The 25,824-nt window shown below is 44.0% G+C and overlaps 1 protein-coding gene across 6 annotated transcripts; it reads left to right on the top strand.

The window, feature by feature from the left end:
- Window positions 1-204: 204 nt before the first annotated feature.
- LOC139177159 (binder of sperm protein homolog 2-like) lies at window positions 205-14,523 on the top strand. Of its 6 annotated transcripts, none has more exons than XM_070771376.1 (5): window positions 3,139-3,775; window positions 9,987-10,019; window positions 11,570-11,710; window positions 12,170-12,317; window positions 14,415-14,523. In XM_070771376.1, the coding sequence occupies exons 1-5, from the start codon at window positions 3,697-3,699 to the stop codon at window positions 14,419-14,421; spliced, it is 408 nt and encodes a 135-aa protein (XP_070627477.1). In that variant the 5' UTR covers window positions 3,139-3,696; the 3' UTR covers window positions 14,422-14,523. The 6 variants fall into 6 exon arrangements, 5 of the variants coding, with proteins under 5 accessions (XP_070627479.1, XP_070627477.1, XP_070627481.1 ...); XM_070771379.1 differs by lacking the exon at window positions 3,139-3,775 and adding an exon at window positions 3,792-4,162 and having other exon boundaries at window positions 11,628-11,710; XM_070771377.1 differs by lacking the exon at window positions 3,139-3,775 and adding an exon at window positions 3,799-4,162.
- Window positions 14,524-25,824: the final 11,301 nt, after the last annotated feature.

The raw sequence follows: 25,824 nt of genomic DNA, 5'->3' as shown, positions 1-25,824 counted from the left end.
CATAACCTCAGATTCTCCAATGGTATAAGTGAGGCTGAGACCAACAATCTCACTTTGCAGAGATAAATCAGGGTATTAAGGACTGAATGGTGTCTCCCCTCAAATGCACATGTGTCCCCAAAGAGACACCAGAGATCTCTTTTCTTTGCCATCTCTCTCTCTACCCGCCCACCCTGCCCCATCATATGAGCACAGGGCAAAGACCTTAAATTCAGCAAGAAGGTAGCCTCCACAAGCCAGGAAGAGCCTTCTCCACAAATAGAATTCACCAGCATCTTGGGCATGGACTTCTAGTCTTCAGCACCATGAGCAAATAAAGGCATGACGTTTAAGCCACCCAGTCCATGGTGTTTGGTTACAGCTGCCCCAGCAGAAGTATACACAAGGTTTCAGGATTCACATATCTTATTTACAATGACTCAACTCAAAAAACCACAGACACCAGTGAAGGCTGAACACCTGTCCTCATGCACTGTGCATCTATGGAATACAGATCTTAAACCCTTATGAAAGATAGTCATTACTTAGCTAACGTCCCCAACAAATCAGGGGGAAATTCAGGATTCGAAAGTTAGTGTCCCTCTGACATGAATGCTCATATATTTTCTGCAAGTTCTAGAGTTGGTATTGCAAGAATCTAAACCCAGTTCCATGTATCTTTCCATTTTGGCAGAAGATAAAGCTGAACCTCACATCACCGCCTTGCTGTTAGAATCATCGGTAATTTCTGTTTCCCTGTGGTTAGAGGTATTCATGTAGAGTCTCTAGGATTTCAAGTCCAACGCTGCCTCTTTAATTTTTTTAAGAGTTACTTATTTCTTTCTGGTGGTGCTGAGTCTTCGTTGCTGCCCCAACTTTCCTCTAGTTGCAGTGCGCGGGCTTCTCACGGAGGCGGCTTCTCTTGTTGCAGAGCACCGGCTTTAGGCATAAGGGCTTCGGTAGCTGTGGCTCACGGGCCTAGTTGCTATGCTGCATGTGGAATCTTCCCAGAACGGGGATCAAACCTGTGGCCCCCAAACTGGCAGATGGATCCTCAACCACTGGACCACCAGGAAGTTCCCCCAGTGCGGCCGTTCATGACTTTGGTCAAGTTTTCCTTTCATCCTCACCCCACCCCTCCCAGTACAGCTGGCTAGACACCCACTTTGGTTTTGAAAAATAGTTTATCACAGTTGGGTGAGCGCCTCAGGGCATAATGACTCTTTGGTTGAGCAGGAAAGGAATAATGGGTTCTCTTTAACGTCCACTTCAGCCTGTCCAGAGTGTAGGATGTTCTCGACCCTGCTCATAGCGTCCCATCCATGACTTTAGGGTGTGGGGTGGGATGGATCCCTAGAACATGCCTCACCAACTGAGCACATGTTCATTGCCGCCTCTGAAGCCTCATAAATATTCAGGAGTATAACCTCCTGTTATCCTGGGGAGAAGTTAGAATTAAGAGCGTTTTTAAAAATTCACCCAAAAAAGAGAGAGACAAAGTCAAAGATGCACAAGCTATCTTCCCTAATCAATGTCAGGAAGTCAAATATCTACCAGAAGTATGAACCTATTAAATAATAGGTATAGAAAATAATAATTATAATAGGTATAGAAAATAATTGCTGAAGAATTGATGCTTCCGAACTGTGGTGTTGGAGAATCAAATTAGTCCATCCTAAAGGAAATCAGTCCTGAATATTCATTGGAAGAACTGATGCTGAAGTTGAAGCTCCAATACTTTGGCCACCTGATGCGAAGAGCTAACTCATTTGAAAAGATCCTGATGCTGGGAAAGATTGAAGGTGGGAGGAGAAGGGGATGACAGAGGATGAGATGGTGGGATGGCATCACTGGCTCGATGGCCTCGAGTTTGAGTAAGCTCTGGGAGTTGGTGATGGACAGGGAGGCCTGGCATGCTGCAGTCCATGGGGTGGCAAAAAGTTGGATACAACTTAGTGACTGATCAACAATAACAATAGAAAATAATAGTTATAATAGGTATAGAAAACTGACCTCGCATTCCACTGATTTTCTTGGTAGGTATCCTAAACAGTAAGGGTAATAGACTATATATTGTGATGGAAAATAATTACCTGGAATTACTCAAAGGAAGAAAACATTCACTGGGCTCTCAAATCAGATGCAGGCACCCTAGATGTTTTAGAGATCTGGCGTGCAAGCTCAGAAAGCAAAAGTAATTTTGCAGAGTCCCTCAACTAGCAAGTGTCTGAGATGAAGTAAGTCCATGGGTAGAGAGTGACCCTCTACCTGTGACTCTGGAGAGACCGGGCTTCCTATGAAGGGACCTGAAAGATCACTGTGAACAATGGGATGTGAAAGAGCAAGAAGGATTGGCATCAAGGTGAGTGCGTGCGTGCGTGCTCAGTCACTCCGGTCGCAGTCGACTCTTCGCAACCCCATGGACTGCAGTCTGCCAGGCTCCTCTGTTCTTGGGATTCTCCAAGCAAGAATACTGGAGTGGGTTGCCATGCCCCACTCCAGGTGCCTGCGTTGAATCTGTGCCCTTCCACACCTGCACCAGCCACGTAACTCTGACAAATGATGTTGCCTCTTGGAGCCTCCATTTCCGCAGATGTCAAACCACGGATCCAATTCCCTTGCCACACTGGGGAGTGAGACTTCTCTCAGCTCTTTCGGGTGAAGCGTTGATACCAGCCATGTTGCTTACTCTTGATTGACAGGTGACCTCATTAACTGCAGAGAGGCCAGGCATCTTTCAGTTCAGCAAAACAGAGAAATAGAAAAAGCAAAAACCTATGCATCAGACAGGGCTTCCCTGGTGGCTCAGTGATAAAGAATCTGCCTGCTAATGCAGGAGACATGGGTTTGATCCCTAGGTGGGGAAGATCCCTTGGATAAGGAAATGGCAACCCACTCCAGTATTCTTGCCTGGGAAATCCCATGGACAGAGGAGCCTGGCAGGCTACAGTCCATGGGGCTGCAAAAGAGTTGGACCCAACTTACACAACAACATCAGTGCATCAGACAAGAGAGACTCAGGCTTCTCCATGCCTTTATCAGTTCCCCCACTTCTCTTGTATTCTGTTTTCTCATCTCTTTTTAGAAAGGGCACACCTATGTCTAAGCAGTCCCCCATCTCCGTATGTTTTGCAAATGGGGCAGAAGGGAAATAACATCTGAAAAGGTCTCGGCACAGACAAAATCTGCAGGATGAGCGTTAAGTGCCTCCCTTCCTGACGTCATGATACTTGGCCTCCAGGACAGTTTCTTCCTCATCTTGGATTGCCTCAGGGAGTCCAGCAAGACACCCGCCTCCTTTGGGGAAGTCACTCTTCCAGTCTCTTCTCTCTCTTATAAAGCACTCTTCCCAGATCCCTCCAGAGATGGCAGGTGGGAGAGGAATTCTAAAGTGAATCAAGATCCATCCTTTCCACATACTGGCTGACCACAAGGCACAATGCCTAGGCTTTCTGAGCCTTACTTATTCAGGAAGCTAAAGATGACTTTGCCTTTCTTACTGGACTTTGTCTCTCTCTGTGTCTCTATTTATTTCTCCCCAAAGTCCAGGCTGAGAAGCTTTGGTTAAATTATTGCAAGAGTTTCTATTAAATCAGGGATAGAAAACAAATACATTTTTCTTTTGGAGATTCTTAACGATATTTCTTATTGGGGTATCGTTGCTTGACAATGTTGTGTTAGTCTTTTTTGTTTTTAATAATCAAGGGAGTAGATGATATGAAATGGATAAGGAAGTGTGAAGCAAGCTTTAAAGCAGTGGTTCTCAAACTTTTTCGAACACTGGACTCACCAGGAGGTGAGTTGTTACAACACAGACTGGTCTCAGCCTCGGTGTTTCGGCAGGTCTGCTGTGGGGGCCAAAGGACCTGCATTGCTAATGAGTTTGCAGGTGAAGATGGTGGAGCTGGTCCAGGGACCACACTTCCAGAATGCTGCTAGAGAGCTTTCTGAGATGGTTGTTCCTGGTCTTTCTAGGCAGTCTGGGATTCGGGGCATGGGAGAAAAGGTTGTGGAGTGAATCTGTGAATAGTCGGAAGAGCGGGAGTGGGAGGAGCAGAAGCTGGAGGGCATAAAGCCAGAAGCGACGCGCGCTACTGGGCAGGCCACCTGCGGTCACTGGGAGTGATGAGAAGCCCGGTGGGATGGCTGTCCCTGGCCCTCTGCCTACATGGGCTGAAATCAGGTGAGAGCGCCAGAAGCGTCAGGGAGGGGAGGGTAGATGAAGAAGGTGAGACCTTGGAGGGGGTGGTTTGGAGTGAGATGGGCAGGAAAGACTCTAGCCAATGTTCATAGCATCTTTTAAATAGAGTCTAATGGTTAGTGCTGAATCCAAGATTTCGAGTGTCCTGGGTTCAAATCCTAGCTCTTCCTCTTGCTGGTTGGGTGATCATCAGTAGGTCACTTTGCCTCTCTTTAAGCCTCAAGCTTCTCATCTGTATAATGGTTATAATACTTTAGGAAGGAGGAAGCCTGGACATCCTGTTGAATGGAACAGCACAATGAACCTGGGGGACGTAATGCCAAGTGGAATAAGCTAGTCACAAAAGGACAAATACAGGTGTTTCTACTTAGATGAAGTATCTAAAATAGTCACATTAGTAGAACTGGTGGGAGCCAAGGACTGGGGAGAAGGGCCAATGGGGAGTTTGCATAATGGGTGAGAGATTTCCATAACGCAAGATGAATAAGTTCCAGAGGTCTGCTGGAAAACATGATGTCTATAGCCAGCAGTTATTGGTTTGTGCACTCAAAAGTTTGTAAAGAAGGTAGATCTCATGTGAAGGGTTCTTACTACAATGAAAGGGAGAGAAGGAAGGAAAGAAAAAGGAGAGAAAGAAGGAAGAAAGGGGAGAGAAAGAAGGAAGGAAGAAAGAATGAATGAAGCTTATTATGTATTGCTTTAGAAAGTTTACCAAGATCTTTTGTTAAGAGAGTAAGCTTCAAATAAACAGTATGTAAGCCAAGTCCTCCTTTGTCTAAAAAGGGAGTAAAATGTTATTAATAAATATGTTGAATATTTATGAACTATCTCTGTAGGTTTCACAGGAATTACAACATGGTTATCTGTGGGGAGGCTGGAGTTGGGGGTGGCTGAAAAGACTTACATGATTTCCCTTTCATAACCCATCGGAAGTTTGAACTCAGTGTATTCCCTCTCCAGAAAACAAATTCATTAGAGGGCAAATGATTTTTATCTCTTATCACTGTTGTAAGGATTATATAGAAAAGGTAGGTAAAACTGTTGGAACAGTCAATGACCTGCATGTAACCCAAGCCCACCAGGAACACAGGGGTGCTGAACAAACTGGTTTCTCACTCACTGGAACCAGGAATACCACACAGCCTAGGGTATACCATGGGCAGTCTCAGGAAGAGGGTGTTAGGATCTATTCTAGGGTTTGGGCTCTGGGTGGGAGACTGTAGCGGGAGAGGCTTAGGTTAAGGAAGCCGGATCTCACCCGAGATTGGATGTGATCAGAAAGTGGAGGCAATGCTATGCTTGGGTATCTCGGTTAATCTTCTCTGGAGTGAAGACAGAACAGCGTGAGAAAGGTGTAATTGACAAAGAGGCAGCGGTCACTGTTTTTGGACAGAAGGAGGAGGTGTCTGGTAGTCTGTGACACGTGAGCGTGCATGTCTGTGCTTCCACACAATGCTGAACAGCTCTTGCTTTATCTCATTTTCTCATGATCTCAGAGTACACCTGAGTGATTGAGGCCTGACTGGAGAAGGACAGGGCTAGCGAGCCCTGAGTGCCCAGTCAGCCTTCAGATGTCAGGGGGCCGGGGTTGGGGGAGAGGGCTGCCTTTAGCTTCCTCTTTCTCAGAACACACTGGGCATACTGGAATTCCTCAGTCGATTGGTGGTGGCATTTATTCTCATCAACAGCTGGAGCAAGAGAAGGAGGAAGAGAGGAGAGGGAAGGGGAGAGATGAAGGAAAGGGGAGGAGGAGGGGATCTGATGATGAAAATGGTAATGTCTGCCCAGGCATACAATGTGATAAGGGCATAAAGCACAACCACAGAAGATCCGTAAGGATTTAGTCTTGTTCATCAGTACTAGCAGATGAAACAGTGAAGGATCATCTCCAGGTTCGTAAAACAAATAACTTAATTCCTGAAATCAGACAGAGCTGGGCAAGAGTTCAGGCTGCATGCATTTTTTTTTTTTTTTTGACTGTGTGGGAAAGGTTTAAGTGAAAGTCTCTTTCTGCTCATTCATCTGTAAAATGAGGAGAAGGCTATGAAGATTAAAAACTGTAGAGATAAGAGGGTGTAAAGGTTAACTGCCGTGGCTGAGCAAAGCAGAAAACTCACCCAGCTACTGTTAACGTTTATAAAGAAATTTAAGTACCCATAGAAAGAAAAGAAAGTGTAGTCACTCAGTCATGTCTGACTCTTTGCAACCCCATGGACTGTAGCCAGGCTCCTCTGTCCATGGAATTCTCCAGGCAAGAATACTGGAGTGGGTTGCCCTGCCCTCCTCCGGGGAACCCAGGGATGGAAACTGGGTCTCCCGCATTGTAGGTAAATTCTTTACCATCTGAGCCACAGGGAAAGTACCCATGGTTTTATCCTAAAATGTCCCTCATCTGCCCAGAGTAGAGCTTCAGCTTTGGGGCGGCACTGCCTGGAAAAGGTTCAGAATTGGAAACAGCAACCCCCCAGAGGCAGGAGTATTTCAGAGGCTCATTTTCTGCAGCCAGAGTACCTGAACTGCTTCTTAGTTCTCTGGCTCTTTTTTTTTTTTTTTTAATTGGAGGCTAATTACTTTACAATATTGTGGTGGTTTTTGCCATACATTTACATGAATCAGCCATGGGTGTACATGTGTTCCCCATCCTGGCCCTTCCTCCCACCTCCCTCCGCATCCCATCCCTCAGGATCATCCCAGTGCACCAGCCCTGAGCACCCTGCCTCATGCATCGAACCTGGACTAGCGATCTATTTCACAAGTTCTCTGGCTTTTGAACAATGATTTCCCCACCCCCCACCTCTCTAAGCCTCCATTGCAGTATCTACAAAACAGAGATCCTCATTAATACTCTGCAATCTGTAAATATTACTATCGTGGTATGTGCGAGGGGTGGAAAAGAATTTCCAGACACGAGGCACAATGAGAGGAGAATGGAGTTTATTATAGTGGGAGACGCTGGTAGGCTAGTGGCCAATTTTTAGAGCCTCAAGACAGAAAATTCCAACAGTGGCGGATTCATTTCGATATTTGGCAAAACCAATACGATATTGTAAAGTTTAAAAATAAAAAAAAAAAAAAAGACCAGTCTGGCCAATTCCAGATTTCAAACTAAAAAAAAAAGAAAAAAAGAAAAGAAGATTCCAACAGGAGGGGTGGCATTGAGTGAGTGGTTAGGATGCTACAAGGTGAGTACTTTACCTAATATGAGGTCAAGGAGCTGGTCCGTTTAGGTAAGCAGGCTCATGGCAACAGTTGCTATGGGGCTTGGTTAATTCTGGAAATTTTTGTCCTGTGACCTTGGTATAAGGCTCCACACCTGTGACCCTAGTACAGGGCTCCACAATTACACGTAGTAATACCAATCTTACAGTAGTGTTGTAAGCATGATTTCTGTGAGATAATTAGCAGAAGGTGTTCAGTGCAGGAAACCACCCAAAACAATCATTTATTTAATCGCAACTTCAAAAACGTTGACAACGTCTCAGCTACTTTCTGAAAAGCAGGGATGCTACTGGCTAACACAGATGACATACTCACCATGCCGTAGCTCCTGAGGTATAGAGTCTCACGTAGACCTATGAGTTAGCATCACCATATCAAAGATCAGGAGAGTGAAGTATATCAGTTAAGTCACTTGCACAGGTAGGTGACAATTCCAAGATAATATCAATATTGTGTCCAGAACGCAGTCTCCATAGCAGGACTTCCTGGGTTGGAACCTTGTTCCCACCAGTCAGTGGTCTTTTAACTTCCAATAGTTTCCCGTTGCCTGTGTTATCTCCTCCGTAAAACTTTGCTGGGGCGGGGAGGAGAAGAGTGTTCTAAATTATAATCTCTCCTTCATAGAGTTGTTGTGAAGAGCAACTGAGGACAATGGCTGGAACATAGGAATGGCCAATTAAATATAAGCTAATGTTGGTTAACAGGTCTGTGTATCTCCTTTCTAGTCTTTAATTGCGTCCAATCTGACTTTAGGACTTCCCTGGTAGCTCAGCTGGTAAAGAATCCATCTGCAATGTGGGAGACCCCAGTTTGACTCCTGGGTTGGGAAGATCCCCTGGAGAAGGGATAGGCTACTCACTCCAGTATTCTTGGGCTTCCCTGGTGGTTCAGCTGGTAAAGAATCCACCTGCAATGCAGGAAGCCTGGGCTCGATCCCTGGGTTGGGAAGATCCCCTGGAGAAGGGAACAGCTACCCACTCTAGTATGCTGGCCTTGAGAATTCCATGGACTGTATGGTCCATGGGGTTGCAAAGAGTCGAGCATGACTGAGTGACTTTCACTTTCAACCTGACTTTTATGACAGTGGAAGTGCCGCTGAGACACTTCCTGAAACAGGTTCAGGGATGATAAAAAGCAAAATGATGTGAGAAACGAAATGAAATGAAATCAAACAAAATCACCAAGGCTGCACGACTGAAGCGACTTAGCAGCAGCAGCAGCTATAAATATTCAGCCTCTAGCACTGAACAAACAAACAGGTTGTTTTCCTGAAATGTTGGCATGTGGGCAAAAGCTAGATGTTCCATCCAACTTTCAGACCTGTGGAATTTCAACCAATGGGTCAAAGTTGAGTGACCTTGGATAGGGTGGATTTCGCTGGGCTGGAAGTAGCACAAGCTGGAATCAAGATTGCCAGGAGAAATATCAATAACCTCAGATATGCAGATGACACCACCCTTATGGCAGAAAGTGAAGAGGAACTAAAAAGCCTCTTGATGAAGGTGAGAGTGGAGAGTGAAAAAGTTGGCTTAAAGCTCAACATTCATAAAATGAAGATCATGGCATCTGGTCCCATCACTTCATGGGAAGTAGATGGGGAAACAGTGGAAACAGTGTCAGACTTTATTTTTTTGGGCTCCAAAATCACTGCAGATGGTAATTGCAGCCATGAAATTAAAAGATGCTTACTCCTTGGAAGGGAAGTTATGACCAACCTAGATAGCATATTCAAAAGCAGAGACATTACTTTGCCAACAAAGGTCCATCTAGTCAAGGCTATGGTTTTTCCAGTGGTCGTGTGTATGGATGTGAGAGTTGGACTGTGAAGAAAGCTGAGTGCCGAAGAATTGATGCTTTTGAACTATGGTGTTGGAGAAGACTCTTGAGCGTCCCTTGGACTGCAAGGAGATCCAACCAGTCCATTCTTAAGGAGATCAGCCCTGGGTGTTCTTTGGAGGGAATGATGCTAAAGCTGAAACTCCAGTACTTTGGCCACCTCATGCAAAGAGTTGACTCACTGGAAAAGACTCTGATGCTGGGAGGGATTGGGGGCAGGAGAAGGGGACGACAGAGGATGAGATGGCTGGATGGCATCACTGACTCGATGGACGTGAGTCTGAGTGAAGTCTGGGAGTTGGTGATGGACAGGGAGGCCTGCCGTGCTGTGATTCATTGGGTTGCAAAGAGTTGGACATGACTGAGTGACTGAATTGAACTGAACACAAAGAAAGACCTGAGGGATAGTGAGTGCTTATACCTGAATTAATGGACTGTCTTGGGTAAACATAAACCCCCTGTCCAAATTCGAAGTAACCATAAAGTGAAAGTGAAAGTGAAGTTGTGTCCGACTCTTTGCGACCCCATGGACTGTAGCCCACCAGGCTCCTCAGTCCATGGAATTTTCCAGGCAAGAGTGCTGGAGTGGATTGCCATTTCCTTCAAGTCATCCAAAATGTGACAGCTTTTCTGTAATAGGAGAGCAGTCGGCTGCATCAACTTCAAGGTACCTGTAATTGCCATTTGTCTGGGAATAGAGTATTTTAGGAGGTGGTCTAAATTTTGCCTTTTTTTTTTTTTTCTCTTTCAGACTTGATTTTCCGTATCCCTCGCCCATTCTCAGGTAAGGAGATATCTTTTTTTCATTTGTTAGCGTCTCAAATGCGAGGCCCTATCTCACCCCACCTGTGAAACAATGTTACGTTCTGAAAGTTCCTTGCACTTACTTCCCTGTTGTTCTATTCTTTCATTCACTATTCTTTTTTCATTCTTTCTTTCTTTAGGTAGTTAATTATTTTGGGCTACACTGCCCATGGCATGTGGGATCTTAGTTCCCTGTAGGGGGATTGAACCCATGCCCCCCTGCCATGGAAACACTGAGTCTTAACCACTGGAAACCCAGGGAAATTCCTCATTCACTGTTCTTCTGGCATAAAAGACCCTCCCTGATCATGGTAGCCAAACCATATATTTCAAGACCCAGTTAAGTCAGCCCTCCAAGATCCTCTCCCATGCTCCTCTGGAAAAGTACTCTCGTCTCCACTGAAATTAACATCAGCATTTGTAGGTTAAGTTTCTTCTCTGGACCAGTCCTGACCTGTCAGTTGATAGCATGGGTCTATCGTTGAACAATATATATGTGGTCACATCTGACAAACGAGAGAGACACTGAACGAGTCACTCCATGTTAAATAAATACGAGAACTTTAAAGAAGTATAAGGGCGCTTGTAAGGAAGTTCTGTACAAGTGGATCCGGCATAGACTGGATGTTCAAGGGAGTTCCTTGGAGATTTACATTTAGGATGAACGTCAGGGGAGGGTAAATAGGAAGAGGGTGTGTGATGTTCTTGCTAATCAGAGATCACACCTATAAATCCCCAAGACAAGAAAGATGGCGGTACACTTGGGAGACCTTACAAAGCTTGAGCAGAAAGAGCCCAAGGAAGGGTGGTCCAAAGTGGCTGGAAGTGCAGTTAGGAACCAGGTCAAGTAGGATATCATAAGCCACTTCAATGCTATTTCTTATCCTAAGAGTAATGGAGCGACTTCATGGCTAAGACTCCATGCTCCCAATGCAGGGGGCCCAGGTTCGATCCCTAGTCGGGGAACTAGTTCCCACATGCTGTGACTAAGAGCTCACATGCTGCAATGAAGACCCAGTGAAGCCAAATAAATAAACATTTTTTTTTAAAGAGTAATGGAATATGAAGAGAGGTGTGGCAGAGTCAGGTTAGTATTCAAGAATGAAGATATTTGCTGCAATGTGAAGAAGAGATGGGCCAAATCAGTTAGAAGCATCTAGAAATAAGTCACTGAGTAGTCAAAACAAGTGGTCAGCTTTGAGAGATACCTAGGGACAAACTGTGACAGGCTAAGAGGCTTCTTTTACTAGGAGAGAGAGAGAAAAAGGATGCTAAGAAGGACTCTAGAATTGCATCTTGGGTCTGGTGCACAGTGGGTAGAGGACTTCCATGAAAAGGAGTCTGCTTCCAGGTCCGGGATGAAATAGGCTTCCTTTGATACTCACTTGGCTGTTTTTGTGCCAGACCCAAAGAAGGCAGGGAGGGAGACGAGCCACATGTGAATGTGGGGGAGGTAGGTGCCATTGAGTGTGACAGACGAAGTCAGAAAGTCACTTCCCTTTGTCAGTTTGCTTGTTTTCTCTTTTCCAGTGTTTAGTAACTATTCCTGTATCTTTCCATTTGTGTATGACGACATCGTCTACTACAGCTGCGTCTCCGTCCGCAGTGACTATGCCTGGTGCTCTATTGACGAGATGTTCCAAGGTAGATGGCGGTACTGCACCGCGAAAGGTGAGTGTCCCCAGGATGCATTTAGATGACTAGGATCCAAGAAGCAGCTGGCTACATGGTTTTTGCTGTCAGATAAATCTGCATCCAAATCCTGACTCTTTACAGGGTTGCTGTTGTTGTTGTCTCTAAGTCATGTCTGATTCTTTGTGACCCCATGGAGTGTAGCCCACCAGGTTCCTCTGTCCGTGGGATTTCCCAGGCAAGAAGACTACGGTGGGTTGCCATTTCTGTCTCCAGGGGATCTTCCCAGCCTAGGGACTGAACCTGTGTCTCCTGCATCTTCTGCATTGACAGGCGGACTCTTTATCACTGAGCCGGCCCAGAAGCCCTTGATGTGGTTTAACCACCTCGAAAACAGTTCTGTGTGGTAGAGAAAGCACGTGTCGTGAGCGCAACGATGGTTAATGCTAAGACTTTTTACATTCAAGTTTTTCCTTCTGCTCCACCCTTTCTTTGCAGATCCCCCAAGCTGCACCTTCCCTTTCTTGTACAGAAATAAATACTTTTTTAAATGCACCAAGGAAGGCTATGTTTTGAGTCGGAGTTGGTGTTCATTGACAAGAGATTATAACAAAGACGGAAAATGGAAACAGTGCTCCCCTTACCAGTAAGTTGGTTGCAGAAGGATGGAGTGGGGGATCTTATAGATATCTTAAAGGGGATCCTCTGGGTTAACGGAAAGGGAAGCTTGAGGTCAAGATTTTCTTGTGATGGCTTAGATCAGGGGTCAGCACACATTCCCTGTCAAGAACCTACTAGTCAGTAATTTAAGCTGTACAAGCCATACTCAGTTCTGCCGTGGAGCACAAAAACGGCCACAGGTAATAAAAATAATAATAAATATGGGTGTGTTTCCATAAGATTTTATTTATAGGCTTTAAATTTGAGTCTCAAAAAATTAAAAATAAACTATAAACAAGAAGGGACTTTGCTGACAGTCCAGCAGTTAAGACTCTGAGATTCCACTACAGGGCGTGTGGGTTCGATCCCTGGTCAGGGAAATAAGATCCCGCGTGCCCCAAGGCATGGCCAGAAAATAAATGCATAAATGAATCTCATATAATTTTCAGGAGTCACAAAATAGCAGTTACCTTGTGATTTTTGTTTTTCTTTCAACCTTTTAAAAAAACACATATTCTCTCTGCTTCTCTATTATATTGCCATTTCCTTCATTGGAAGCACAGCCATTGTTGTCAACCATTCAAAAATGAGAAAACTGTTAGGCCACAAACCATCCAGAAACAGATGGTGGGTTGGCTTTGCTGCTGGCTCTAGTTTGCTGCCCCTGGCTTGGATGATTTGTCTGTGATCTCATTCAAACGAAGAATTGAAACTGAAACTTTTCAAGTTTGCATTGAAAAGAAGATAGGAGAAGGAGAAGTGTGGTCAACAGACAGGAGAGCTTACCCATTTCTGGGCTTTCCAGGTGGCTCCACGGTAAAGAATCTGCCTGCAGTGCTGGAGACGCAGGAGACACGGGTTCGAACCCTGGGTCGGGAAGATCCACTGAAAGGGGGAATGTCAACCCACTCCAGTATTCTTGCCTGGACACCCCCATGGACAGAGGGCTACAGTCCATGGGGTCACAAAGAGTCCGACACGACTAAGCACACACACACCACACCAAACAGCCTTTAATTTGGAAATGCCTTTGGGGTCATTGTCAACAATACCAGTACCAGGAAGACAAAGAGCCCGGGCATTCCCTATCCACATTGAAATTCTAGTAAAGGATGGGGCTGAACTTTCTTGTCCGGCTTCCAGAAAAGTCGAAGCCCCATTGGAACCCAGGCATAGTAACTATACTGTTTTACATGTGCAAGGGGTCCCACTTCCTCCCCCAGCTGATTTGGATTGATTCTTGAACCTTCCCTGGAGCTCGGTCAATAGTTGTTAATTCCTGGGTTGATCTGCAGGCTTGCTTCTTGGTCAGATGCCAGGAAGTTTCCGTGATTTCTAAACTTGGCCTTCAATCGGATGTTACCTCATCTGTGAGCTCTTCATTACCTTATAAAAGGGTATCAGTGGTGCTTGGCTATAGCTCTCCAATTCCATCATTTTAACAACTTCCTTAACGTTGAAAATTATCGATTTAGGAAATTTGTTCAAATAATGGATTAAATGCATGTGTGCCTAGTCACTTCAGTTGTGTCCAACGCTTTGCCACCCTATGGACCATAACCCGCCAGGCTTCTCTGTCCATGGGATTTTCAAGGCAAGAATACTGGAGTGGGTGGTCATTCCCTTCTCTAGGGGATCTTCCTGACCTAGGGATCGAACCTGGGTCTCCTGCATTGCAGGCGGGTGCTTTACTGCTGAACCACCAGGAAACATAATTTATGCAAAAGAGCAACTTAGGATGATCAATAATGGCATATTGAATTTGAGAGTGAGAAAGAAATACACCTTCCCTTTGTTGTTTAGTTGCTAAGTCGTTTCTCTTTTTCGACTCCAAGGACTGTAGCCTGCCAGGCTCCTCTGTCATGGGATTTTCCAGACAGGGGATCTTCCTGACCCAGGGATTGAACCCACATCACCTGCATTGGTAGGGGGATTCTTTACCGCTGAGCTGTCCTGTTCTACTTATTCATGCTATTTAGATCTTAGAGATAGACCAGATCTCCCATCAGGGACAAGCAAGGATTATCCTATCTTGAAGGTGACAGACTGAGATACTGATGGTAATCTCTTTTTTCCTCCACAGTCTATAAGTCTTGGTGTTCTCAAAGAGGCAGAAGTTACAGGATTCTTCAGCTGCCTCTCAAAATACATCCTTTCCCTGGTCATTCTGACCAATAAAGATTTCCTCTGTCTTCTGTGTGAATGACTCCTTTTCTCCAAAAAAGATACAACCCAAGCTCAGTGGTGGTCAGTGCAATGCTGGCTGGGGTGGGGGTGGGAGACCAGTAGTGTATTTATGGAGAAGAACTTGCATTCAAATAAAAATCCTGATGGATTGCTAACAGCATAATCTTTGGCAAGTTAACTAAATTCTTAGAGAAACTCACTTCCCCTTACACAATTTTAAAATTATGGTATACACTTTTAGCTTTTTGAGATAAAATTTATGATATACAATTAACCATTTTAAAGTGAACAATTCGGTGGCATTTAGTACAGTTACAATGCTATGCAATCATCATCTCTGTCTAGTTCCAAAACATTTTCACCATCCCGAGAGGAAACCTTGTACCCATGAGGAGTCATTCTCCAATCTCTCATCCCTCCAGCCCCTGGGAACCATTAACCCTAACCCTCTCCTGGATATGTCATATAATATGTGACCATCAGGGTCTGGCTTCTTTCACTTAGCATAATGTTGTTGAGGCTCACCCCACATTGTCACATGTGTCAATATTTCATTTCTTTCCATGGTTGAGAGATATTTCACTGTCTGGATATACCGTGTTTTATTATCCATGGTTGTTGCTGTTCAGTCCACTAAGTCGTGTCTGACTCTCTGTGACCCCGTGGACTGCAGCACACTGGGCTTCCCTGTCCTTCACTGTCTCCCAAAGTTTGCCCAAACTCATGTCTATTGAGTCAGTGATGCTTCTAACTATCTCATGTAGATTTTATAAAGCACATATGTCATATGTATAGAGCTAGGTGAATTTCCACTAAACGCTCCATGTAACTGACAACTATATTAAAAAAAAAAACATCATTTCTAGCCCTGCTTCATTCCCTTTTCCAGGTGCTACCCACCCAAATGGCACCAATAGACTTGCCAGTTGAAGCAGGGTTTCCATAAACCTTCAATTTGTTGAAAAAAAAAAGGAAACTTCCCTCTTGATTCAGTGGTTGCGACTCTGCACTTCCACTGCTGGGGACTGGGTTTCCTTCCCTGGTCCGGGAACTAGATCCCACATGTGGCAACTAAGACCCAGCAAAATCAAATAAAATATTTTTAAATGGGGAAGAAACAATGGAAAATAACCGCAATAAACAAAGAAACAAGACAGGACTAAGGAAACAGGAAACTGTTGAAAGGCTGCAAGATCAAATGTGTTAGTGATAACAGTCAAGGAAAATAAGTTAAATACCCAATTTTTTTTTAAGAGAATTATTTGAAAAGAACAAAATCGCATTATATGGTGCTTCCAGGAAGCACTTCGAAAAGGGGCAGGGATGGGATGGGGACACAGGATATGGTTGTGCAGGCAGCAGAGAGGGTTGTAGGAAAATCTTGTGAGAAAGCAGGGGTCCTTGATCACTAGACGATTCACGGAGTTCATGTGGCTGCTACCCAGCACTGCTGACCATCTCTGAAAATCTAGTAAAATAGTAACACGATGGCCTTTTGGTCCTCAGAAATCAATACTCCTCTGTGTCTGATGAGGGCTGTATGAATGCCATTAAGGTTAATGAAGTGGAGAGGAGAGGAGCTTAATACTTTGTTCTCTCAGATGCCCCCCAGAACATTCTGTTCAAAGCAGAGATGGACTCCTTCTGAAAGTACCATTAAATGGCCATCACAGGTGCCCCGGGGGCAGAGGATGGCCTACGGCCATTTCTCCCTTCCACCCACTTACTGCCCAGAAGTTTGCTCACCTAGAATTCTCTGGTAGGGCTATCTGCATATTCTGCAAATTTCCAGGCAAAGCGACTGCCGCACAAAGCTATACCAAAATCTCCGGATTTCTTTCACATGCAGTGTATCACGTGTTCCTTTTTGTACAGAATATGTGTAGCCAAAGGATTGTTTGGAAGACAATAGGCAGTGCTCAGTTGCTCAGTCATGTCTGGCTCTTTGCAACCCCACTGACTGTAGCCCGCCAGGCTCCTCGTCCGTGGGATTTCCCAGGCAAGAATGCTGGAGTGGGTTGCCATTTCCTCCTCCAGGGGATCTTCCAGACCCAGGGATTGAACCCACAGCTCCTGCATTTCCTGCATTGCAGGTGGATTCGTTATTGCTGATTCACCTGGGAAGCCTGTACAGAATAGGAGAGGAGTTCTAAATTCTGTTTTGAGAACTTCCTGTTTCTAGGAGTCTGTCTTCCCTTCCTGGAATCCTAGACCTCATCCAAGATGGGTAAGATTCTGAGACAGGAAGAGCAGCGTAGCATGGAATCAAAGACCTAAATGTAAGGCCAGATACTATAAAACTTAGAAAAATAGGCAGAACACTCTCTGGCATAAATCGCAGCAAGAACTTTTCTGATCCACATCCTCAAAGAATGAAAATAAAAACACAAATAAACAAATGGGACCTAATAAAACTTAAATCTTTTGCACAGCAAAGGAAACCAGAAACAAAACGAAAAGATAGCCCTCAGAATGGGAGATGATATTTTCAAAGGAAGCAACCATCAAGGGATTAATCTCAAAAATATACAAACAGCTCAATATCAAAAAACAACCCAATCAAAAAACTGGGTGGAAGATCTAAATGTTTCTCCAAAGAAGACACTCAGATGGTGAAAAACCATGTGAAAAGATGCTCAATATCACTATTACAGAAGCGCAAACCAAAACTACAATGAGGTATCATCTCACACTGGTCAGAATGCCCATTATCAAAAAAATCTACAAACAATAAATGCCGGAATGCATGCTAAGTCACTTCAGTCATGTCTAACTCTTTGCGCCCCAGTGGATTGCAGCCCACCAAGCTCCTCTGTCCATGGGATTCTCCGTGCAAGAGTATTGGAGTGGGTTGCCATTTCCAAATGCTGGAGAGGGTGTGGAGAAAAGGGAATCCTCCTACACTGTTGGTGGGAATGCAAACTGGTACTGCCACTATGGTGAAGAGTATGGAAGTTGCTTAAAAAAATGAGAATGGAGCTACCATATGATCCAGCAATTCCACTCCTTGGCTTCAATCTGGACAAAATCATAATTCAAGATATAGGCAACCCCTATTTTCAGGGCCGAATGTGAAAGGTGGAAATAGTGTCCTTTTGGAAGATGGCATCTATTATAAACATACTTCCAAACGATAGTCTCGTCCTTTCTCTCTGCCTCCATCACACTGGCGCTTACCCTCTTAGTCTGCATAACTTGTCCTCATTCTTGAGAATATCAGCTTTCACATCCCTTCCTCTAAGAAACTGAAGGCTTCCCTGGTGGCTCAGCGGTAAAGAATCCCCTGCCAATGCAGGAGACCAGGGTTCGATCCCTGGGTCCGGAATATTCCTCTGGAGAATGAAATGGCAGGCAACCTGCTCCAATATTCTTGCCTGGGAAATCCCGTGAACAGAGGAGCCGGACAGGCTGTAGTCCATGGGGTGGTAATAGAATCATGACTTAGTGAACAGCAAAGAAACTTGATTTTCAACCAGAACAGTTTGGTTGTCAAAACTGAAGCAAGAGGCGCTACCGCCATCTAGTGGGCAGAGGCCAGGGATGCTGCTAAACACAGGACAACAAATGATCGGGGCCCAGTTCAGTTCAGTCACTCAGTCGTGTCCGGCTCTTTGCGACCCCATGGACCACAGCACATCAAGCTTCCCTGTCCGTCACCAACTCCTGGAGCCTGCTCAAACTCCTGTCCATTGAGTCGGTGATGCCATCCAACCATCTCATCCTCTGTCATCCCCTTCTCCTCCTGCCTTCAATCTTTCCCAGCATCAGGGTCTTTTCCAATAAGTCAGTTCTGAATCAGGTGGCCAAAGTATTGGAGCTTCAGCTTCAGCCCTTCCAATGAATATTCAGGGTTGATTTCCTTTAGGATGGACTGGTTTGATCTCCTTGCAATCCAGGGGATGTCCACTATGCCCAGACTGAGGTCTAAGGCTTGGTCCAGCTCTAGCATCTCTCTCACAGGGCTTGGGTGATGGAGCCCCCTGGGGACTTCCTCAGGTCCTTCGATGTTCTGATCTGCTACTTTGAAACTGCCTACATTCTCACTTTTGCCCCTAGGAGTTGAGGGAGAACAGGAACATATCTATTTCATATCCCTGAAGCACATGTGTGGCATTGACTTGCACAATTTCCTTTATAGAATAAAAGAAAAAATTGGCTTTTACTTGCATGTCACATACTTTCAGCACTATCCATGGAAACTCTCGACTGAAGAAAAACGCCTGCAAGGTTGTGTGTTGATTTGTTTGGGGAGCTTACTGAGGACTATAGCCTGGGAGACAGCATTTCAGATGGCTTTGAGGAACTGCTCTCAAGAGGTAAGGGAGGAACCAGGATATACAGCAGGGTGTTTTTATTTTGTTTGTATACTTGCGTTTGTAAAAAAAAAAAATGTAGTTGAACATCAAGAGAGTACTGTGAATTACAAAGAGCAGATTTCACAAGTTATTAATTTTAGGTCTTTTTCATGTATGAGAAGATGCAAGAATCTGGATTCATTGAAATTATTCCTCAGATGTGCAGTCTTAACTACTGAGGGTCAGTGTCCAAAGCAGAGAATTTTTCCTGCTTTTCTCCACCCTGAATTCCCCTGGAGACGCACTGTCGGTGCACAGTCCTCGTGGCTGAAGACTTGATCCTTGTAGAACTGGGATCAGTTCAGTTCAGTTCAGTCACTCAGTCGTGTCCGACTCTTTGTGACCCCATGAATCACAGCACACCAGGCCTCCCTGTCCATCACCAACTCCCAGAGTTCACTCAGACTCACATCCATCGAGTCAGTGATGCCATCCAGCCATCTCATCCTCTGTCGTCCCCTTCTCCTCCTGCCCCCAATCCCTCCCAGCATCAGAGTCTTTTCCAGTGAGTCAACTCTTCGCATGAGGTGGCCAAAGTACTGGAGTTTCAGCTTTAGCATCATTCCTTCCAAAGAAATCCCAGGGCTCATCTCTTTTAGAATGGACTGGTTGTATCTCCCTGCAGTCCAAGGGACTCTCAAGAGTCTTCTCCAACACCACAGTTCAAAAGCATCAATTCTTCGGCGCTCAGTTTTCTTCACAGTCCAACTCTCACATCCATACATGACCACTGGAAGAACTATAGCCTTGACTAGACGGACCTTTGTTGGCGAAGTAATGTCTCTGCTTTTCAATATGCTATCTAGGTTGGTCATAACTTTCCTTCCAAGGAGTAAGCGTCTTTTAATTTCATGGCTGCAATCACCATCTGCAGTGATTTTGGAGCCAAAAAAAAAAAAAAAAAGTCTGACACCATTTCCACTGTTTCCCCATCTATTTCCCATGAAGTGATGGGACCGGATGCCATGATCTTCGTTTTCTGAATGTTGAGCTTTAAGCCAACTTTTTCACTCTCCTCTTTAACTTTCATCAAGAGGCTTTTTAGTTCCTCTTCACTTTCTGCCATAAGGGTGGTGTCATCTGCATATCTGAGGTTATTGATATTTCTCCCAGCAATCTTGATTCCAGCTTGTGCTTCTTCCAGCCCAGCATTTCTCATGATGTACTCTGCATATACATTAAATAAGCAGGGTGACAATATACAGCCTTGACGTACTCCTTTTCCTATTTGGAACCAGTCTGTTGCTCCATGTCCAGTTCCAACTGTTGCTTCCTGACCTGTATATAGGTTTCTCAAGAGGCAGGTCAGGTGGTCTGGTATTCCCATCTCTTTCAGAATTTTCCACAGTTTATTGTGATCCACACAGTCAAAGGCTTTGGCATAGTCTCCTAGCTCTTCCCAAATTCCAAAGAGAAACAGCTACTAGTTAGGGAAGTAAGGGAATGCAGAAACAGAGGAAAAGCAAATAGTTCAGCCATTTCATTTCTTTTTATGGCTCAGTAATACTCCAGTATGTATGCACACACCACATCTTCTTTACCCGTTCCTCTGCTGATGGACATTTAGGTTGCTTCCGTGTCCTGGCTATTATGAACAGTGCTGCAATGAACATTTGGATGCGTGTATCTTTTTGATTGAGTTTTTTGTAAGTGAGTTTCAGCTCTCCATATCTTTGGGTGTCCCTCAGTGATAACCGTCAGTTCAGTGTGTGGGCTCAGGTGTCACCTAGGAATAATTGTAACCCAGTACAGATCATAGTCTGGAGACTAAGTGGCTGCATATGCCTCACCCAATAATTGATTGAAAGTGAAAGTCATGTCCAACTCTTTGTGACCCCACAGGCTATACAGCCCATGGAATTCTCCAGGCCAGAATACTGGAGAGCATAGCCGTTCCCTTCTCCAGGGGAATCTTCCCAACTCAGGGATCAAGCCTAGGTCTCCCACACTGCAGGCGGATTCTTTACCAGCTGAGCCACAGGGAAGCCCAAGAATACTGGAGTGGGTAGTCTATCCATTCTCCAGCATATCTTCCTGACTCAGGAATTGAACCAGGGTCTCCTGCATTGCAGGCAGATTCTTTACCAACTGAGCTATCAGGGAAGTCCCCAATCATGAATTAGCTATTGTCATTCCAATAAGATTAAACATTCCAGTAAGATTAACAGTTTTATTAGTGTTCCATGACCTATGAAGTGGGAGAAGAATACAATTTCTTCATATAATCTGTATATTCAGTGTTAAAACTAAAGGGGAGTAACATGTGAAATGATCTGAGTATTGCTGACACGTGTTCACTCTCAATAATTATTGGTCACTCACAGTATCATTATGATTATTGTCACTAACTAGAATTATTTAACAATTATTTAGCAATTACAAGGAATGAAAGTATAATTTTCACTCTCCCTATTGTTGAGTATGTGAACATGTGAAGGCTTTGGTCCTCAGAGAGATAGAAGGTGGGTACAATGAAGTAACAATTGCTATTATGAATTTCAATGTGGCAGACATGAAAATTCTCTTAGCCCAGTCCCTGAAACGTGAAATCACTTAATACATGTTCATTATGTTAATGATTGGACCTCCGGGGGGCTCAGTGGTAGAGAATCCCCCCTTTCCAAAGCAGGAGACAGGTTCGATACCTGTGTCAGGAAGATGCCCTAGAGAAGGAAATGGCAACCCACTCCAGTATTCTTACCTGGAGAATCCCACAAACAGAGGAGCCTAGCAGGCTACATGCCACGGGGTCACAGTTGATGGGGTCACAAAAAGAGTCAGACACAACTTACTGACTAAGCAACAACAGCAAAATGTTTATGATTAAATGGCAAACAAGAACTGCCTCCTGTAGTCCATGTAGGTATAATATAAATTCAACCCCACAACCTGTGCGTCTAAAGCAAGTTCTTGACTCCTATGTTCAAAGAGAGAGATTTCAGGGACTGCCCTGGTGGTCCCGTGGTTAAAACTCTGAGCTTCTGAAGCAGGAGATGTAGGTTCAATCCCTGCTCAGAGAATTAATATCCCATGGGCTACACAGTGCAGCCAGAGATTTTCTAAAAATGTTTAATTAGATTGCTATAAAAAAGAGAGAGAGAGAGATCGCTGTTCACCCGAAACTAGCACATCGTTTCTTAACCAGCTATTGTGTGGTGTTAGTCACTCAGTCGTGTCTGTCTGACTCTTTGCAACCCTGTGGACTGTAGCCTGCCAGGCTCCTCTGTCCATGTCTCCAGGCAAGACTACTGGAGTGGGTTGCCATTCCTTTCTCCAGGGGATCTTCCCGACCCCAATGCAAAATAAAAAATTTAGGGGAAAAAGAAAAGAGAGAGATCTCAGTCCATGGTTTCTCTTTTTTTTTTTTTTTTTTCTTTTTTTTTACATCCATGGTTTCTCAATTTCCCTCCAGCTTCTTGTCACTATGCCTTTTTATCTAGTTTTCAATTTTATTTTTAATTATCTTCAAACTAAGAGAAATCTTACCAGAAATACACAAAAAAATTCTTGTACATGATTCACACAGATTCACCAGTGGTAACGTTTTCCAACATTTGCTAGACTATGTTCTCATTTTTTTCACTCTCATCGATAATATTAACTTTTTTAACCACTTGAGAAAAAGTTACTGATATCATTTCCTTTTATCCCTCTACACTTCAGAGAATATTTTCTAAGGCCACAGATATTTCCTTTATAATCTTAGAAAAATGATAGAAATCGAGGAATTTAGTTTTGATGCAATGTTACTATCTAATCGACATTGTGCCTTCAAATGTGGCCAGCTGTCTCAATAATAAAATGACAGCATCTTCTGTGGCCCAGGATTCAATCTAGGATTTAGTTTACACCCTCCCTTTTCCTTTCTGTGGACCATATCCTCAGCTTTTCTTTTCTTAGGGTTGTTTTTTTTAAATAACAATTTGATAATTTGAATGGTACCAGATAATTATTTTGTACAGCTTCCTCAATTAGAGTTTACACAATATGTTCTCATTAATACCTTCAGGTCTAGACTTCACGTTTTAAATATGCACGCCCAAAAAAGGAAGGAAGCAAGCAAGAGACTTCTCTGAAAGTCCAGTGGTTAAGACGCCAAGCTTCCAAATCAAGGTGCACAGAATTCAATCCCTAATCAGGGAACTAAGATGCCACATACCTCCTGGCATGGCCAAAAACAAACAAAAAAGAAAAAAGGAGAGAGAGTAAATTTACTGTGGGGAAATCTAACAAACATTATCTCGGCCAAGTGATCAAGGTCAATGGTGAGTTGTCAGGTTGATAGTGAAAGCCCTTGAAATGTTGGGGCTATAATAGTATTTCACCTCCATGATCATCATCTCGAAAACCCAGAAACCCAGTCAAATTATCAGACGAACATGGAGTACACCCCAAGAGAGGGACCTTCTCCAAAATATCTGACCAGTCATCCTCGAAATTGTCAAAGTCATCAAAGACAAGGAAAGTCTGAGAAATTGTCACAGCCAAGAGAGACCTAAGGAGACATGAAGACCCAATGTAATGTCGTGTCTTGGATGGGATCTTGCACCAGAGAAAGGATATTAGGTAAAAACTAATGAAATCTGAATAAAATGTGGACTATCAGAATTCTTTATATTATCTTTACAATTTTCCTATACATGTAAAAATGTTGCAAATAAATAATAATAAAGCTTATTTAAAATACTTTTTCAGGCTATGCTTGTGGTCCAGTTATTAGGATCCTGCCTGCCAATGCAGGGACACAGGAAGTTTCCACATGCCATGGGCCATCTGAGCCCCTGTGCCACATATTCAGCCCAGCTGCCTAGAGCCAGTGCTCTGCAACAAGAGCGTAACCCCTGCTGGCTGCGACTAGAGAAAGCCCGCACACAGCAATGAAGACTCACAGCAGCCAAAAAAATAAATACATAAAATTTTAAAAACAACACTTATCAAAGTGATTCATTAAAAAAAATAATAAACTAAAATATATTTTCTTAATTCACCATATGTCTGCACCCTCCATCTTGTTACTAAACTCCTGGTTTCCTTCCATGATGTCAAACTCAGGTTAATCCAGAATGTTCCCTGAATGACTTCACGATTGCCCAATGTTGTCAGTCTTGTGACCCTTTCTTTTCATCAGTAGGCACAGTCCTCAGTGAACTGGGAAAGATTAATGATTGTTTGATGTTGATTATAAAATGGATCTCCCAGTCCAACAGTGACTATGCTGAGGCTGAAACACCCACGAGAGATACAAAGATCTCATTGTCGTGACAGGAGAGTGTGTGTGGTTTGAAGGGATACCCTTCCCGAGCATGGAATTCCCATCTGAACACCTGAGAGAGGTGCAGGAGGATTTTATTATTAAAGATGAGGATGTCTTACTGCTGACTTACCCCAAATCAGGTAAGGAAGCAGGACCAGATGCTGAGAAAGGCTTCCTCATTCATTCAGCAGACAGGAGGAACTTCTGTATGCCGACAATGCGTTGGGGGAATAGAAATGTGCACTGATACTGCTGAAGAGCTGACTCATTGGAAATGACCCTGACGTTGGGAAAGATTGAGGGCAGGAGGAGAAGGGGGCAACAGAGGATGAGATGGTTGGATGGTTTCACTGACCCAATGGACATGAGTTTGAGCAAACTCTGGGGCATAGTTGAGGACAGGGAAGCCTGGCGTGCTGCAGTACACAGGGTCACAAAGAGTCAGACATGATGGAACAACTCAACAGCAACAGCCTCTGGCTTTCAGAGAAAAGGATCTAGACAGGCAGTTACACAATAAGCTGAGAGCTCAGAGGGATAACCTAAGGCATCAGGGGAACCCACGGGAGTGAATCACAAGGCAAATTCAGGTGTTTGCAGAGAGGAGTGGAAGGAGATGGCTGGCCAGGGAAGTCTGTAGAAGAAATGGGGGAGGGAGGTAATTATTTGAGATGATGTCTATGTTAATTAGTTTGATTGTGGTGGTCATTTCACAATGTGGTGTTATTGTTTCGTCGATAAGTCATATCCAATTCTTTTGGGACCCCATGGACTGCAGCTCACCAGGCTCCTCTGTCTTTGGGATTCTCCAGGCAAGAATACTGGAATGGGTTGTCATTTCCTTCTCCAGCGGATCTTCCCCACCCAGGATCGAACCTCCTACATTGGCAGGTGGATTCTTCACCACTGAGCCACCGTGAATCCCTCACAATGTGTACATACATCAAATTAACATGTAAAAAAAAATTAACATGTATACCTTAAAGATATACATTTTTTCCCAAGAAATTTGATTTTTACCTTTTGATTATTATCACTTATTTTCGGCCGTGCTGGATCTCCATGACTGAGTGGGCTGCTCTCTAGCTGCGGCGGGCAGCTTCTCCTGTTGTGGTGCACAGACTGCAGAGCTGCAGTGGGTGGAGCGTGCGGCTCAGTCACTGTGGTGCACGTGCTTAGTTGCCCTTAGCAGGTGGAATCCTCCTGGACCAAGGATGGAACCCGTGTCCCCTGCATTGGCAGGCAGATTCTTAGCCACCAGGGCAGGCCTACATTCTTTTTCTTTTCTCTTTAAACCATATTTATTTTCCTTGATATTTATGTATATCATACTTTAAAAATACATCATATGCATCTGTGTAAAGTATATCTTTATTCTTTTTCTCTTAATATTTCTGCTTTGTATTAAAGAAACCATAAGCTCCCTGCTAGCAAGAACAAGGCTTATCAAGTTACTTGTATAATATAATGGGGCAATGGAGAGTTTAGTATTGCCAGGTTGACCCTACTGCTTTTGAACTGACAGTGTTAAATATATACATTTTCATTTGTTAGTTATAATCAATGGGGGAGGGCAGGGAGTAAAACACAATTATCTCAGCGAAAAACAAAAAAGTGGAAGAAATGACATCTATATTGAGATGAAAGAAATGAATGTGAAATTGCTTTGTGAAAAGGGATAGTTTCTGATAAAGGTA

The sequence above is a fragment of the Bos indicus genome, chromosome 18 (assembly GCF_029378745.1).
Source record: "Bos indicus isolate NIAB-ARS_2022 breed Sahiwal x Tharparkar chromosome 18, NIAB-ARS_B.indTharparkar_mat_pri_1.0, whole genome shotgun sequence".
Taxonomy (NCBI): domain Eukaryota; kingdom Metazoa; phylum Chordata; class Mammalia; order Artiodactyla; family Bovidae; genus Bos; species Bos indicus.
The sequence above is the reverse complement of the archived record's forward strand: the minus strand, read 5'-3'. Positions and strand labels throughout refer to the sequence as shown.